This window comes from Agelaius phoeniceus, chromosome 13 (genome assembly GCF_051311805.1).
Source record: "Agelaius phoeniceus isolate bAgePho1 chromosome 13, bAgePho1.hap1, whole genome shotgun sequence".
NCBI lineage: Eukaryota > Metazoa > Chordata > Aves > Passeriformes > Icteridae > Agelaius > Agelaius phoeniceus.
Window position 1 is genome coordinate 9,206,630 of NC_135277.1, and position 15,698 is coordinate 9,222,327.

The following is a 15,698-nucleotide window of genomic DNA, read 5'->3' on the forward strand; positions in this document are numbered from 1 at the left end:
ACATTTTAAGGTTATTACATGCTGTCTTGCCCCCTACTTCACCATTTACTTTTCCAAATTATGTGCATTTAGAAGAAGTTAAACATTTATACAGAAACAAAGAGAGCTAATTAAAACTAACATTTCAGAGCACAACTTCTTTTCTTCACACTTTAATAGTTAAGTAGTGCCAGTTTACCACTGTCAGAATTAACACAGAATCCATGAGGAATGGAGCAAGACAAGAATCCCATTCTGGAGTTTTTCTTTTACAAAATGGGGAGAGAAGGAAGGGACAAGTCTTGTCCCACTGATGCCTTAAATTTTAGCTTTCATATTTTCCAGATTCTGTACTGCATTAGTATATAACTCTGAATTTCATGTAGTGTGAGCAAGTTCTCTTCACATTTTAGTTAGACAAAACAATCCTTTTCCAGCCCCAGAACCAAGGACACCACTGCAGCTTCAGGCCCAAAAAGTGTAAACAACAGTGAATTGAGGAGAGCAATCTGGGAGGATAGGACTTCATAACCTGAAGCTGCAATTGGATAATTAACCCCAATATGGAAATGGACCAAAACTTACAGAAGTGTGAAAACTCATGACTCAGAGTCCATCTTGGGTGTAGTCCAGGGCAGGCTCTTGTACTGTCCAAGGTGTGTCCTCTGAAGGCTTTTTTAATAAATACCTACTTCATTTCTTTACTCTGTCCAGCCTCTGTTCTAGGTAGCCTCTCAAGGCATCACCACGAGCTGGTGTGTGAGGGATGGCAACTAAAATATGCCAAATCCTGAGAGATTTAGAAGGAGCATGAGCTTTGTAGTGAACACACCTACTCCCAACTCCTTTTGGGAGCTGGTACCCAACTGAGAAATCATGAGCCACAGTCAGGCAGGACAATGGTGGGAGCCCAGCTCGTCTGTGCCACCAGGTGTTTCTTGTTTCTGCTCACAATGCCACAGGCACAGGGGTACAAAATGGTCATTTTTGACAGGCTAGCATTTTCTTAACAAAAGACAAATTAGATAACTCATAAAAGCCTCCAAAATCATGTACATGAAACAGAAGTTTAGGGATGAAGATGTACATAAATGTATGTAAGTAAGTCCTACTAGCTGCTCACTATAATCCTATTACCCTGTCATGGAGTATTATTTTAACTTCCTTTTTTTGGACCATTGCCAATAATAAAATCCTGCTATCCAAACTGCAGCTGAAGACAGGCACAACCAGTTTTGCTCAAACACATTACATTTGAGCAAAATATATCAATAAATAATAATAAATTTTTAGAAGCGCCAAAAATACATTGCACTAAATTGTAATGAGAATAACCATTAAAACATACATCCAGTTTTACAAGTGGTCTCATTTTCCTAAGAAACTACAGTTCTCTGGTATTAACTAAAATGAGTATGGGTACAGTAAGACAAACATTCAACCACTCATCAGGTTTGCTCTTTGGTTTAGGAAGAAAATGCCAGTAAATGTATGTGGCAGAAGTATCAAAAATTTTAGTAAATGAAGTTACAGGAAGGGGTTGTTACAGACATCTGTTCTTCTGCCATTTGAAGAAACATTAGAGGATACTAAATATATGCATGTGTGCTTGCAAAAACAATACTACTCATGAAAGAGAACAGATTAACCTTTGAAAAAAAATCAGTGAGAAAAGGCACAGGATAGAGTGTGCACATACAATTTCAGTCTTGGTGCTTTATGATTTTTTAGAGTTCATTTATCAGACATGAGTCCCCTCAGGTTTTATTTTGTACAAATGCCACATTACATTCTTAGTTAGACTCTTCAAAGTACTGCAATTTGTAATTTCTAGAAAGTGCCCCAAGTCTGTGTTAGATGTATAGAAGTAATGAACTAGTGGCTTCTGCCAAACTACAGATAAATTTTATAGCTACAAAAAGGTACATTTATGACTCAATGGTAAAAACTGTTTGTGGGTAAAGCTCTATTTTACCAGAATATAAATCAAAGATATCCATCTGACAGAGAAATACAACAGACACCTACTGAAATAAAAATATTTCTTCCTCCTTGCCCCTCTAACCTTTCTTTCAGGTCATCCAAGCAGCGCTGAAGATGAACTTCTCCTGCTGTCACCAGCACATGTTCTCCTGTCTCCTGGATTAAAACTTGCACACATGGATCAGCCTGGTTTAAAAGTTTCATCCCTCTGACCAGCTGAGGCATATCACCTGGCAAAACAGGGTATTATTAACAAAGGAATACTGGGAAAGAAATACTCAAAATAGAACAGACTTAAACTGAGAAATAGTAACACTCATTTTTATGGAAGCCTGAACACAAATGGGTATTTTAGGAATACACAAAAACTTTCAGTGGGCAATTTTCTGCTTATGAGTCACACAGAGCAGTGAGGTTTGAGAGCACCAACTGAAAACATAAACTGCACTCAGCATTTGTCACCAACAATTTATGTACTGATGACAAAATTCACATCACACAAATATAACCATATAACACCACACTTCAATGGATTGCACATTTTTTGTTTACACAGCTTTACAGCAGGTTCAGTAGAACAGGTCACCTATTGACTATGACTGTGTTATGTTGCTTCCTATACACAGTTAACTTCAGATACAGCTCATGCATAGCTCACACTCAATAAAACCCCTGAATTTTATTGAAATGAAGTGATTAAAAAATTCAAGACTTCACTCCTCATTTTCACAAATTATCAAATTATAACCTTTCTTATCTATGACAACTTTTTAAAGTCATCTTTCAGTAAATAACTTCATTTCCTTGCAATCTTTTATAACTACATGTAGCAACTTCTAAATTGCTAATGCTTAAAATGCTCCAAATAAATAAATAATAATATTAACTTTACTAAAATAAAAGTAAAAGTATTCCATATGGATTACTTAGAAGGCATAAGTGCAAATAAAGCATAGGAAGGATTTTGAAGTAGCTGTAAGCCACTAGAAAGCTTTAAAGTAATTAAAATCTGAAAAGAGGAAAAATCAGGAATGTGAGAGCTTTTCAGTGAAACAAATCACAGCTGTCCCTAAAATGAAGGTGTTTAAAATGAGCTGTCTTAAAGTTAATGGAGAATGAACAAGCACAGCTGAGTCAAATTTGGCTAGATTACATCAAAGCTATGCATAAACAGCCCATGTCAGCAGCCTTTCATAATGAACACAATTTAAAGAAATTAATTAGCAATTCTTTTTTTTATTTTACACAGGCAGTAGAGAATACCCCAGGGGTTTCCAGGAATGTATATTCATATTCAGAAGGAAGAGTGACATTAAAGTTGTCATTCATTTGGAGACTATTAAAAGAAATATGATATTGTTTATTGCTCAGCTTGCAAGGGTGTAACAAAAAATATCCTTGAAAAACAAACAACAAAATAAATGAAAAGTGGAAAAACTGCAGTGCTATTTCACATGGCCAACAGAGTTGAACACAGACTTTCAACTTTGTCTCTGCATTTAAGCTCATGGAATGATGAGTACTTTTTTCTTTTGGAGCTTATGGCAATCATAAAGGAAGATTCTGACACGAGTGTGAAGACATGCAGTAATTTTGTAAAATGTACATTGAGAAATAATTTATATGAGTCATTTTTCAACATAAGCAGATGTAGTTTTGAAGCAGTTCTGATGTGGCAATGCAAAGCACACGTGACAATGTGCGAAGGCCACCTCAAGACTACACACAGCTCTCTGGGCAACTGCAATGGCCACATTTTGCTTGTCTTCCTGTTATTGCAAGCAACAGTGAATTTTCAGGAAACTTCTGCACCTATAACCACCTTTCAGGCTTTTGTCCCCCTAAAAAATTTAGTTCAGATCATAAACTCGGAAGCTACTGAGGAGGAGAAACTAAGTAATGCTGCAAGAATGATCCAGCTTCATTTCTTAAGGAACAAAAATTACCCCCAAAGTGGTCAGTAGTTCTAGAATTACATTCCTTTAATATTTTGAACTTAATACTACAATCTGCAGAACCAGTAATTTCCAATACTTTCAAAAACTGCTTTAACAAATGTAGGATGTACAATGTATGATTATCTGTTACTCAAATGCATGAAACAAAGAGCTGCCAAGCTGTCCAATGGCTCTCTAAAAAAACATGTAATCTCAATGTCAGAGTATTTTGCAACTGAACATAAAGCCAGTTATTTTGGTTCTACCAATGCTACAACAACAAATGGAAATTGGGCTGAAATTCAAATAAAGCCAGAGGTATCCCACTCTGTTTGGAGGAAGTGGGCATCAAGAAGCAGTATTACAAGCTTACTGACACCCATAAAAGAAGGGCAGCAGACAGAACCCACAGATCTGCTCACCTTCACAGAAAAAGAACACTGAACTGTTAGCCCATGCAGTGTCTGACTTGTGAACACATCTGTCACAAAAGGGCAAAACAACTTCTCCTGTGTGTCCTCACCTACCGAGAGAGGAGCTGGAACAACCCACGCTGCCCTCCAGGCAACCTGAGGGTTTATTTTATATTGGGCAAGTCTCTGATTCAGTGGCTAGCTCATAAACCAGCCAAATCACTGAGGGCTGGAAGCTGCACTGCAGCCACACAGAGCTGGTGTTACCATCCCCATCTCTCTTGAAGCTTACTTGGATGTTTGGGTTCAACTGCTACTCGCACAATCGGGGTAGCTTCGAAGTTGAGAGGTGTAAATGGTGGACAAGCAGGTGATGTTGACAGTGTTGCAGACTTCAGCACAAAATCTTGCAGGCCTCCTATTCCTAATAGAAATTGGGGGAAAAAAAAGGTAAAACAACAAAAAAAGATCACCAACTGCCATATTAAATGAGACTAAAATCAAGACCATCAAGTTAAAAAAAGGTGAAATCATTTTAATTACAAAAGGAGGATTCAAGAATTCCTCACTGTTCATATAAAGTATCTGTTAAGATACTTGTCCATAAACTGGGTTCTTAAGTCTCTGGTGTGACATTTGATATTTAGTCACACAGTTCCCATTGCATTCCCTCAGTATTTTAAAAGGCATGTTTATAGCTCTGAAGAACAGAAAGGCCATGAGGAATTTTTTCCCTTCTAGTATGTCCAAGCCTTTGTACAGCTCAGATTTAATTCTGGTGGTTTAAATTTAGAAAAATTTAGATTGCACGAGGCCTGCAATGGTCATCCAGTCCAACATCCAGGCCAAAGCAGGGAAAACTTCACAATTAGATCAAGTTGCCCAGGACCTTCTTCTCAAGGTTTAAACACTTTTCACAGTAGAGACTGCACAGCCTCTGTTGGCAACCTCCTCCAGTGCTTCATTATTATTATTATTGTGAAGAATGCTTTTTTTTTCCTTCCCACCCCCTCATGCCCATTTGGGACTCACTTTTTGTCCAACTTGATTCTTGTAAAAATGAATTCATCCCATTGTAAGCTATTAATTCTCATTCTATTATAAATTATAATACTGACAAGTTGAAGAAAAGTCAGATTAAATTGTAGTGATAAGAGAAAATATAGAAAAAAATATTAGCTATAAATCTGCAAAATAGCTGCTGTAAATGCATACTGAGTTTTGGCTGGCTGGCACATTTAAGAGAATGTGAAATTATTGCCTTTAAATTCCTAACCAACTGCACATCATTCATAATTTAGTCAAAGCTATTAAAACACGACTAGAAGTGTGTGAATAATAAAGACAACAAATAAAGCTGATATCAATTTATACAATCACTTTTCCTGATGCTCCTTCAATCATAAGCAATGAGCTTTGCAGTTCTAATGGAGTATAAATTAAATGAGCATGTAACTTGTAATGCTATGAGAAAACTGAAACCTTCAGCTCAAAATCTATATCTGCTTAAAAATTAAATTCCCATTGTAGACTGCAGTATATTTGTGCTCCTTCCTCCTTATTCTCTCCTATATGCCCAAGGAGTTCTTCACCCCAACTCCCCATTATCACCCTAATACTTTTCCAATTTTTTTATATTTTTTTGGCTTAGCTTTCTTCATTTGAGGCCAGAAACAAAGAGGGTCAGCTTCCACCCTATGAGATCATGCAAGAGTTTGAGGTCTGGAGTTTGAGTTCTGTTGCAGATTCAGCTGCAGAATCAGGCTGTTCCTCCAGCTCTGCAGGCTGGATGCCTGGCCAGCAGGGTAATCCAAAACCCAAAATGTCATTATATAAGAAAACCTGCCTCAAAATAACTGGAAGCAGAACAACATTCAATGGCTTTAAGTGCAGGATTGCAGATGCTACAAAGAAAATAAATCTGTATAAACTCTGTGTTGCACCTGACCTATGACCAGCATGTATTTCCTCTTTTTCACTTATTCAACATGTGGTTTGAATGAAAAACAAATGCTGGATCATCATCACCACCAGGGACTGAGAAAAGGGATGGGTCCATTTTATTCTGATCTTCTCCAGCTGGTAAAATGAAAATGATTTAGAATGGGAGGTGAACAGCTTCTTTGCACAGTGTAATGTGAACCAGAGAAATAAAGTTACCAAATCTTACTTCAGATAGACTCACTCTTTTCTTAACACGTTCCTGTACTTTTACTGTCATAAAGAAAAATAGAAGCTTTTTGCTCTTCTGTTTCACATTTGAAGGCAAAATTACATGAAATATAAGTGTCTGGCACCAGTAATACACTAAAAATAAAAAACTGTCAGTTTTTATGAAAATCTGTTAGGCTTACAACCTGAGTGTTTTAATTGCTGAAATTGTGAGCTAGCAGAAAGCTGTGTCCATCCATGTTGAATCTATTTAATTTAAAAATTCTTATTAACAAATGTTGGAAAAAATCTATAAAGATTCTTGGATACTCTTTTTGCACAATGTGATTACTAAGTAACTGCTAGTGTGTTTTCTGAATAATTTTAGAGGAAGAGGTAACAGAACTAATTCCAAAGTACCACATGTCATCAATGGAAGAATTCCACTAATTATGATGATACATAAATCTTAAAGTTAGTTATTGTCCAGACCACTGAAATTTGCACATACTACCTGAGATCACACATCTCAAATATGTAGCAATATGCTACTTGAAAGGTCTTAGAAAAATCACTCAAAAATTAAGCCTTAAAAAAAGCCTGGGAGATAATGGTAAGTAAGTAAGACCTTCAGAGGTTGGTGGTTTGTGCTTTTAAAAATAGACCAAATGATGGTTCAGGAAGAATTATTACAGAGGTGGTGAAATATGAGATTTACAAAGGTTCTTCCTTGAGTCCCTTCTCTGACTTGTCCTAGAAGATAAGAACACTAAATCAAGTATATACCTACCTGTATCACCAGATATTAGCATATGATAGATGCTAAATGGTAAAAAGAGATAAGAACATCATGACTGAAATTTTCAAAAGGAGTAGGAGTTTTAAGACAAGTCTCAATTTACTTTTCACTTCTATGTCTTGCTGGTAACCACTACACCTTACACAATAATTTTGCTGCCTTTAAAGTATGCTTTTCCAGCTCAATTCAGCTATAAAGATCTGAACACATAAAAGATCAACCTCTAGGTATCTGTAATTAGTTTCTCTCGATGTAGAAAGATTTAGGCATTTAACGTTCTTTCAAGTTGAAAAAAAATGAGGCAGACACCACCACCATGCTAAAGTTTTTCAATCAGATAAGGGAATAATTTAGTTTGCAGTGTGAAAAATCAAACAAAGAAGAATGAAAGCTGTTTAAATTTTAACTTCTGCCACATTGTTACTAGCCTCAGCACATTAGCTCAGTCGATCTTTATCTTCTCTCACTGATGATATCACCACTTAGGAATCCTGGGCTGCTTTGGAATGGAGACTTGTCAGGCTTTGGACTAACACCCCAAGGAACCAAGGAAAGCAGAGAGCCGATGTTAATCTTCCCAGTAAGGCTCTGTCTCCACTGAAATCTATCATTTCTTATCAATGATGCCTCCTTAGAAAGATTAGGACCTTACAATATATAAAGCTCCTGGTTTAAATGCTCCATGTACTTCACTTTGCATCAGTGAAGACCATGCAAGCTCCTCCATAATTCAGGTGAATTATGCAGGTGTGAGGCAAACGTTTGTAAATCTACACAATCTGAAATCTCAAAGTGAGCATGTGCCTGTTGTTTCAACGGGATTGTACAAACACAATGACACCTCTATAATTTTCTTTGAGCAGCAATACCAATATTTTTTTGCGCCCTGTGAGGGACATTTTAAAAGAAACATCTTTAAAATGTGATTTAAAAAATATGTATGAGAAAACGAATTCACAAATCCACCTTAAAACTATGATTGGCTCTAGATGTTTCCAGTTCATTCTTGAAGTAAATAGGCTAAAGGTCAACCAAAACAAACAGAAGAACAAGCTATATTTGCCAAATAATATTAAAATAAAAAAAAAAAAATCAAGGAAAATGCTTCCATATCAATCATCATTCCTCCTCAAATCTATGCAAATAATTTCCCTTTCCCAGTATCTAGATGAACACAACAAAACATGATACCATTAGCACACTGTTACCTATTGGGTGACTATCATTGGTTCACTGTAGCCAGATAAACTTTAAGCATCAGCCTCCAGCCTTTCAGTCTCTAATTAAAAAAAAAAAAAAAAAAAAAGAAAGGAGGGGTTTTGTAAAGAAAAAGTGGCTTTTGGTAGGATTAAACCCAGCTACAATAGTATGCCTTTTACATTTGAGGAATCTTAAAAGGTTTTACTAATCACTGAGTTTGTATGACTAACTGCAGGGACAAGAAACTACTACGGCTTAAGAATAACTTGTATTATACATTTATCACCTCAGATTTTAAGCATGTTTCTCTTGTCTCATGGGCACTGCAGAGAGACATCTGAGGGCAGAATTTGACCTTTCTATATTAGAAACTGTTTCTAGAAGAGAAGGGAATGTGAGTCAAGACACGGACCACATTCTAGTTGAGATTTCATCAACTTTTTCCATAATACACACCACATGTTAGCACAGATTGCTGGTGAGCCTCCTCTTCTCATCTCTAATTGTGCACTTCCCCCTCAATTCTTACTTGTTTCTAGGCAAGTGAAATTGTTTGTATGGAAAAAAGAATATTGTAAGGTATGTGTATGGTTTCAGCTGCTCTCAGATCCAATCATTTTACATAAAGTTAATTAAACATTTTCTTTTTCCGCTTTCCCCATTTTTTTTCCTGAGCTGAATCTCTAAAAACCACCAGTATCCAACAGACTGTAGAACCATTTGTCCCAGTTTCTCCCTGAGCTTCAAAAACACAAGTTCTACCTGAGTATGCACTGCAGATTAACATGAATTCAGTTTCTAAATACCAAAGTGTTCAGGTGTAATTTTGTTATAAAATTTTACTTTTCAGTTCACAGCAGTTGAGGGGAAATTGAGCCTAACTTTCTGATCAGATGAGAGAAAAACTCAGCCATATTACAAATAATGCTACAACAAAACTCCCTCTCCCCAAGGGGCACAATTGTGGTAAGACACTGAATGCAATAAGCAGCTTTTGACACAAGAAGCAACTCAGTACTTTACTACTGAATCCCCAGGAAGTGAAAGATGAAACAGGGCTGGAGCACCCCACTGAGTTCTTTCAGGAAAAAACCAGCAGTTCAAAGAACAAAGCTGTCTGCTTTCAGAGCTGCAAGGAGAGCAAGAATACACTCTAACAGCACGTTCCACTAAAACATCCCATTACTAGATTATAGTTTCTAGAAGGATTGCAAACACACATAATGAGTAAACCAGCCTCATTTATCTTCTGCTGAGCATATTTGCAAAATAATACCACATATTTCATTAGGCCCTTAAGACTGCATGATAACACACATTTCCCCAAGTGCTGATTGAGCTGACAATTCTAATTATTAACATTCTTATACTTCTTCAGATGAGACTATGAACAATTTCAAGGAAACTGTAAAAAAATCCTTTACAATAAACAGTAACATCATAAAATGTTACAGTGAATGGCTTGAGATCTACCTGCAAACAGTCTGTGTAACAAAGCTGACATCAAAGCTGAGTCAGAAATTCGCTTGCTCAAATACAAATTTACTTTAAAGTAAACAGAATTAAACCAAAATCTGTTAACATTCCAAATCCGACTTCTGGATTTACAAACTGTTGTAGTCAAGATGAAATATTGATTTCCTTAAGCTGCTTAATGAGACCAATAACTACAGAAGATGAAAGTATTTCAAATAATCATGTTTTTCTTACAGTACAGAATTATTTCATTTATCATGCCATACTAATTTTTGGAGCTCAAGACTGAAGAAAATTATTCCAATTTTTCAACATTTAAGTGTCATTTTAGCACAGAAACCTAGGAATTTCATACTTAGATCTGTAACAGGCCTGCATCCATCTTTATGTATTAGGAAATCAATGCACTTGTAGCTACACAGGAAAAAAAAAACCAAAAAAGGAAAAAAATCTTTACTCCAATTAAAACTACTTTAACCTTTTAACTGTAGAGCATTCTTGATAAAGGCACTGAACAGCACCTTTTGTGGTTTTATAAAATGGTCAGTAGCTGTCCTCAGCAATATATATGCAATATATTTCGCCTTAGCCCACACATTAAAATTCCTTTCCACACACCAGCTCAACCTGACATCACTTGAAAGCAGCAATCCTGAAGAACAGTAAATATGTGGACAGATCTCTGTGCAATGTGACCACATAGGCACTGGAGCTCACTTCAGTTACAGCCTGCATGTCAAATCAATGCTTCCATTACTGCATGTGGGAAGCATTTAGTGCCATACAAAACTCTGCAAGGGTTTCTGAAACACAAACCAAATTTTAGATTTATAATTACTTTAAACTGATTATTTTAATTTGACCCGACAGCAACACATCTGAATTAACTTAATTTTTTAAAAAATTACTACCAGAACTTCATCACCAGTTGAGAAAGGTTGCTGTTCCAAACACATGGAATTTAGGAATAGCTGTTCAACAGATTTACTTTGATAATCTACAAGTCTTTTGAAATGCTGATTTGTTGTTGACAGTTTTTATTTAGTAATGGTAAATGTCCTTTTATAAATAAACAAATGAAATTGCATGTTGTACTGGAAAACAGATCAGCTGAATTCCTATGAAGCATCCTATGCAGGGAAAAAAACTGCCCAGCAATCCTCTAAGAAAAAAGAAAGTCTTCTATTCAACATAGCTTTAACTACACTCTCTGAAGACTCTAGCTATCTTTCTGTGAAGATGAGAAATGCTTCAGGTGTAGCTCTGGAGGCCTCCCTGCATGTTCACACATGCTGGCCATCCACTGCTGTATCCTACTGGTAAAATGAGAAAACTATTAAACTAAAAAAATCAAAACACCAAAACCCCACCACCACCACCAACAACACCCTCATCCATCAACAAAACATTGAAGTGTTTGCTAAAATACTTCAGACTTAGGCTTGATATGAATATCTAAGTTTGTAAAAGGAACATACACCAAAAGATAAAAATTTCTTCCCTCAAGCTAGCAGAAGAAAAAGACAAATCTCCAGCAGTCATCCAGCAAAGACACATTTGATATTGCTATTTTACACTTTGAAAAGGAGAGAAAGTTATTTAAAACCAACTTCTCTGGCTAGTTACATTTGAAAAAGGTAGAACAATGTTTTGCAGGACCACCATCAAACCTTAGCTGTGCACAGATACTCGGTTCCAGAAACCTATTAAAAGAGGACCATGTGTTATAGGATCATGAAGAGAATAGATATCAGAAGCATTAATCAAAACAATCACAATTTATTTCCATGTTTTTTTCTAATATTTCACCTGCATTGGAAGGTATGGATGTTCAGAAGGCAGAGGAGAGGGAGGCAGCAGCCTGAGGCTGGGAAGGGAAGCAAGGAATCACTTGTGCTCTATCTGACTGAGCATGAAAACTGTTTAACACTAAAAGAAAGGAGATGGAGGCAAAGCCTTTCCACTTGAACATGTAGCAAAGTTCAATATTTATTTCTAAGCAGACAATGGGAAGACATAAACCCCCCATAAAATATTTTACTATTTTTATGAGACCACTAGAGGCAAGATGCAAATGAACAAAGATCTAAAATTCATTAGGGGTTTCAGCACGATAGAAAACTTAATTCTTTTTAATTTCTTGATCAAATGCTTCCTGTAACAGAGCAAAATAACTAATCTCAGCTAATAGATCAATAACATCAAATGGTTTCTTCATAAATCAGACTAGCTATAGTATAATCTACAAACCAGCCAAAGAGCAAATGCCATTTTAGGCTTTATTCAGTTCTAGTAATGTCTCCTGAAAATGGGCAGACTTCATGTATATACTGTTTTCTTAAACAGTAGATTTAAGAAGATTGTAAAATACAACTAACATCTGTTACTTTGCAGAATCAATTATAAGATGTTAAAATTAATTAAGCCTTCAGGCACTGATCTTGCAAAGAATTAATTTTAGAAGTCTTGGAAGTTTTGTCATGTTTGCCTAGAAAAAGCTACATGAACATATTCCTACCAATCTTGCATTACATATCCCAAGTACATGGGGAATTTAGAATCTACTACTGGAAGTGTCAATTACAAAGGACAATGGCAGTTAGTTCAAAAGCTCATTAAATTTTGTGCATGCACGTGCTGATTTATGTTTAACTGAAGAATCCCAATATATGTGATTTATATTTCATTACTTGAAGGAAGAACATAAGGCCTTTATCATCCAATACATCAGATAAATGCAAATACAGACTAACCAGTTGTGAGGATATTCCAGATAGCACAGGCAGAAGCAGCACACTGACTACCAAATGTGTACAATATTCTGTGGGAAATGCCTCAGCCACTGACCATTTATCCTGTTAACTTGTAAGACATGCAAGTAACTAATTAAAATTCAATTTTCCAAGACCTGACCCAATGCCTAATGCTCTCTTCTAAAGGCAGCCTCCCCACCCCCAACACATCTGTCTGTAAGTGATTTATGCTGCCTGATTTTGCTGCCTTGGGAAATAAGGCTTAGAGTCTTCCAAAGCACCATGAATAATGGACTCCTTCAGCCTGCATTATACAGAAATTGATGTTTACTTTAAATACAGTAATTTTCAAGATGGATAAAGAAGAATATAAAATTTCACTTCAAGCTAAAAGAAACCTTTAAGTAGCTCATTTGTAGTTACACAAGCGGTAATATTTTGGGAAATAATTAATCAGAAGGATTCTAACCAAATAAAGCACCTTTCAAATGTCTCAGATTTGGACTATTTGACAGAACGGGTGTAAAACAGATGGCATTAGAGGGAACAGGGATGTCTTAAACACACTTGTTACATCAGCAGCCTAGGAAGTTATTGATAATGAGCTATTTATCACAGGCTTCAGTTTAATAGTTAAACTAATTAAAAAATAAACAGAAAATGCACTCAAATTATAAAAAAAAAGAACGAAAAAAGTTGCTGCCACATGAAAACCTGTTATGGGGCCATTAATATTGCCTTCAGATTGAAAATAAGTATTATTTTCCCACAAAATTATATTTAAACAATGTATTTTAAAACTCAGCTTCATGTTAAGTAGTACTGCCAGTCTGCCCCTGAGTAAACTAAGCATACCAAAATCAAGTATATTTAAAATGTAAAAGAACCTTAAAAGTTAGGAATGCTATTCATCTTCCTTATCCCTCCAAACCTTTTTCCCCCAAAGGAAAGAAGTCTGTAATTTTCACCCTAATTTCTGATTACTTCAGTTACTTACTATCATCGAGAGTTATTACTGTAATTTGCAGTCTGCATAATTTTGACTTCCTAAAATATTGCAACATATTAACTTCCATTAGCTCTAGGACAAGAAAAAAATGGGAAAGAAATAGGGATCTAAGGTATGAGAATTCTTAGGATTAGTGCAGAGGACCACATCATTAAACTGAGCTTTAAAACATTCCTCTATTTAAAAATTAAGATATTAAATAGAACTAATCTTGATTTTTAATGCCTTGCTGCTAAAAAAACCCAAACCCCAACAAAACAACTAATAAGATTTAACTTTATTTACATCATATCAGTCTATATGCATTGAGAACATCCCCAACACTGCTGTACTCATTTGCTACAAACAGGCACAAGCCTCACAGTGACAAAAGATACCAGGGAGAGCTTGGAGCTTTAACACCACAACATCTGGAAAACCCTGTGGTTTAATTCCCTTTCTTACAGGAAGATCACCAGTCCCTGATCAATTCATTTGCATTCAAGGATAAAAGGAAAAGAGACCCCACCCCAAAAGGTAGTCTGAGAACACCATCCCAAACACAGCTGGGATGACCCACCCAGCTGTCCCCTAAAACACCAAGCCTGTCCCCACTTCTGGCTCCCCAGAGCCAGCATTTGTCAGACTCTGGGTGAGACAATTCAGGATACGAAATAAACAGAGTAAAACTAATCTAATAAAAAGCAATTTTCCCTCTCACTCAATTTGCACTCCCCCAGCTACCAGCCTATTAAGAGGCTGCTTCTGACATCTTGTCCAAGAACAGGCAACTCAACATATTAATCCTAGTGAAACCCCAATGGCAGAATGACACCAACCACAACACCAGGTTAAACAACCAGCATCTCCAAAAACTAGCTGAGAGACCTTTCCCCATCTACATAGAGGGAGCAGTTTAACACCTCTAGGTTGTGAAAAGAGTTCATTTGTGCCCATGCCCCACCTCTGTGTCCTCCCAAAGGAGGCCAGGCTGGCTGACACTGTGCTGCCTAAGCAGCAGAGCCCACAGATGAGATATCTGGTGTCACCCACAGGCAGCAGCAGTGGCTCGGCTGCTGCTTCAAGACAAAGCAAAACCTTAAAACACACAGAAAAAAAAAAAAAAGTCAGCTGCTTTTCTGAACAGAAGAAACGTGGCCATTTGCCACTGCTCTGTATCAGCTTTAAACACCTTGGAACAGTTCCAGATAGATAAACCTTTTCTACTAAAAATGAGAGGCATTTCTGCTAAAAATGCCTGAGCACTGAAATGACTCTTTTTGGTTTAGAGGCAAGGCTTTCAACACAGTATGTCATACTTCCTGATGGCACTGTGGACACAAAAGAATCTGTTAAAAATGGAGTATGTTTTTAGTCCCATTTCCAAAGTAAACCCAACTCCTGTAATCACACAGGCTCCCCTCAACAACTTCTAAACATGCTGTCAACTTCCACTAAGTTCACCAGCGAGAGAGAGCAGAGGGTTCAGGTGTAATTAAGTTTCCACAAGTTATGTAAAATCATTGGCTAAGTACTGAAGGGAGACCAAAATTGGTGATCTCACTGAGAGAGGGCAGGCAAAACACGATCATTGTATGTCCTGCCTGGAGCAGCTGCCTGGCGACCAGCACGCGCAGCCCGGCGGCCAACTGGGACACAACTGCAGCAGAGAGGGGAGCTGAGGATTTTGAGGACATCAGTCCACAGGAATCCAGGCTTTGTTAGTAACACTGCTCAGAGAACTTTCTTTTTGAACATCACAAAACAATTATTCTTTTGTGCAAAAGCTCCGAAAAATATAACCATCAGGATTCCAAACATTTTACATCCCATTCTGAGAGCTTCTCAATCATGTGTGCTTTCAACTGCCTGGTCCTCATCAGCTCCAGCAGCCTAAAGAGTGGGGAATGGGAATGAATGTCTTTGTGTAAGTGCAGTAACTGATGGAACAAGAACTACCAGCAGGTTGCACTTTCATTTACAGTAATGAGCTCACAGCCATGCAGCTCACACCAACTG

The 15,698-nt window shown here is 36.9% G+C and overlaps 1 protein-coding gene across 1 annotated transcript in view; it reads right to left on the reverse strand.

Annotated features, from left to right (window-relative positions):
- The window catches only part of EFL1 (elongation factor like GTPase 1), a 63,312-nt gene that overhangs the window by 15,726 nt on the left and 31,888 nt on the right, over positions 1 to 15,698 (reverse strand). Inside the window, exons 16-17 of the mRNA XM_054642246.2 lie at positions 4,605 to 4,736; positions 2,045 to 2,192 (exon numbers count right to left, since the gene is read on the reverse strand). Of these exons, the coding sequence (XP_054498221.1) occupies positions 2,045 to 2,192; positions 4,605 to 4,736 (280 nt within the window). The remainder of the gene's footprint in view (positions 1 to 2,044; positions 2,193 to 4,604; positions 4,737 to 15,698) is intronic.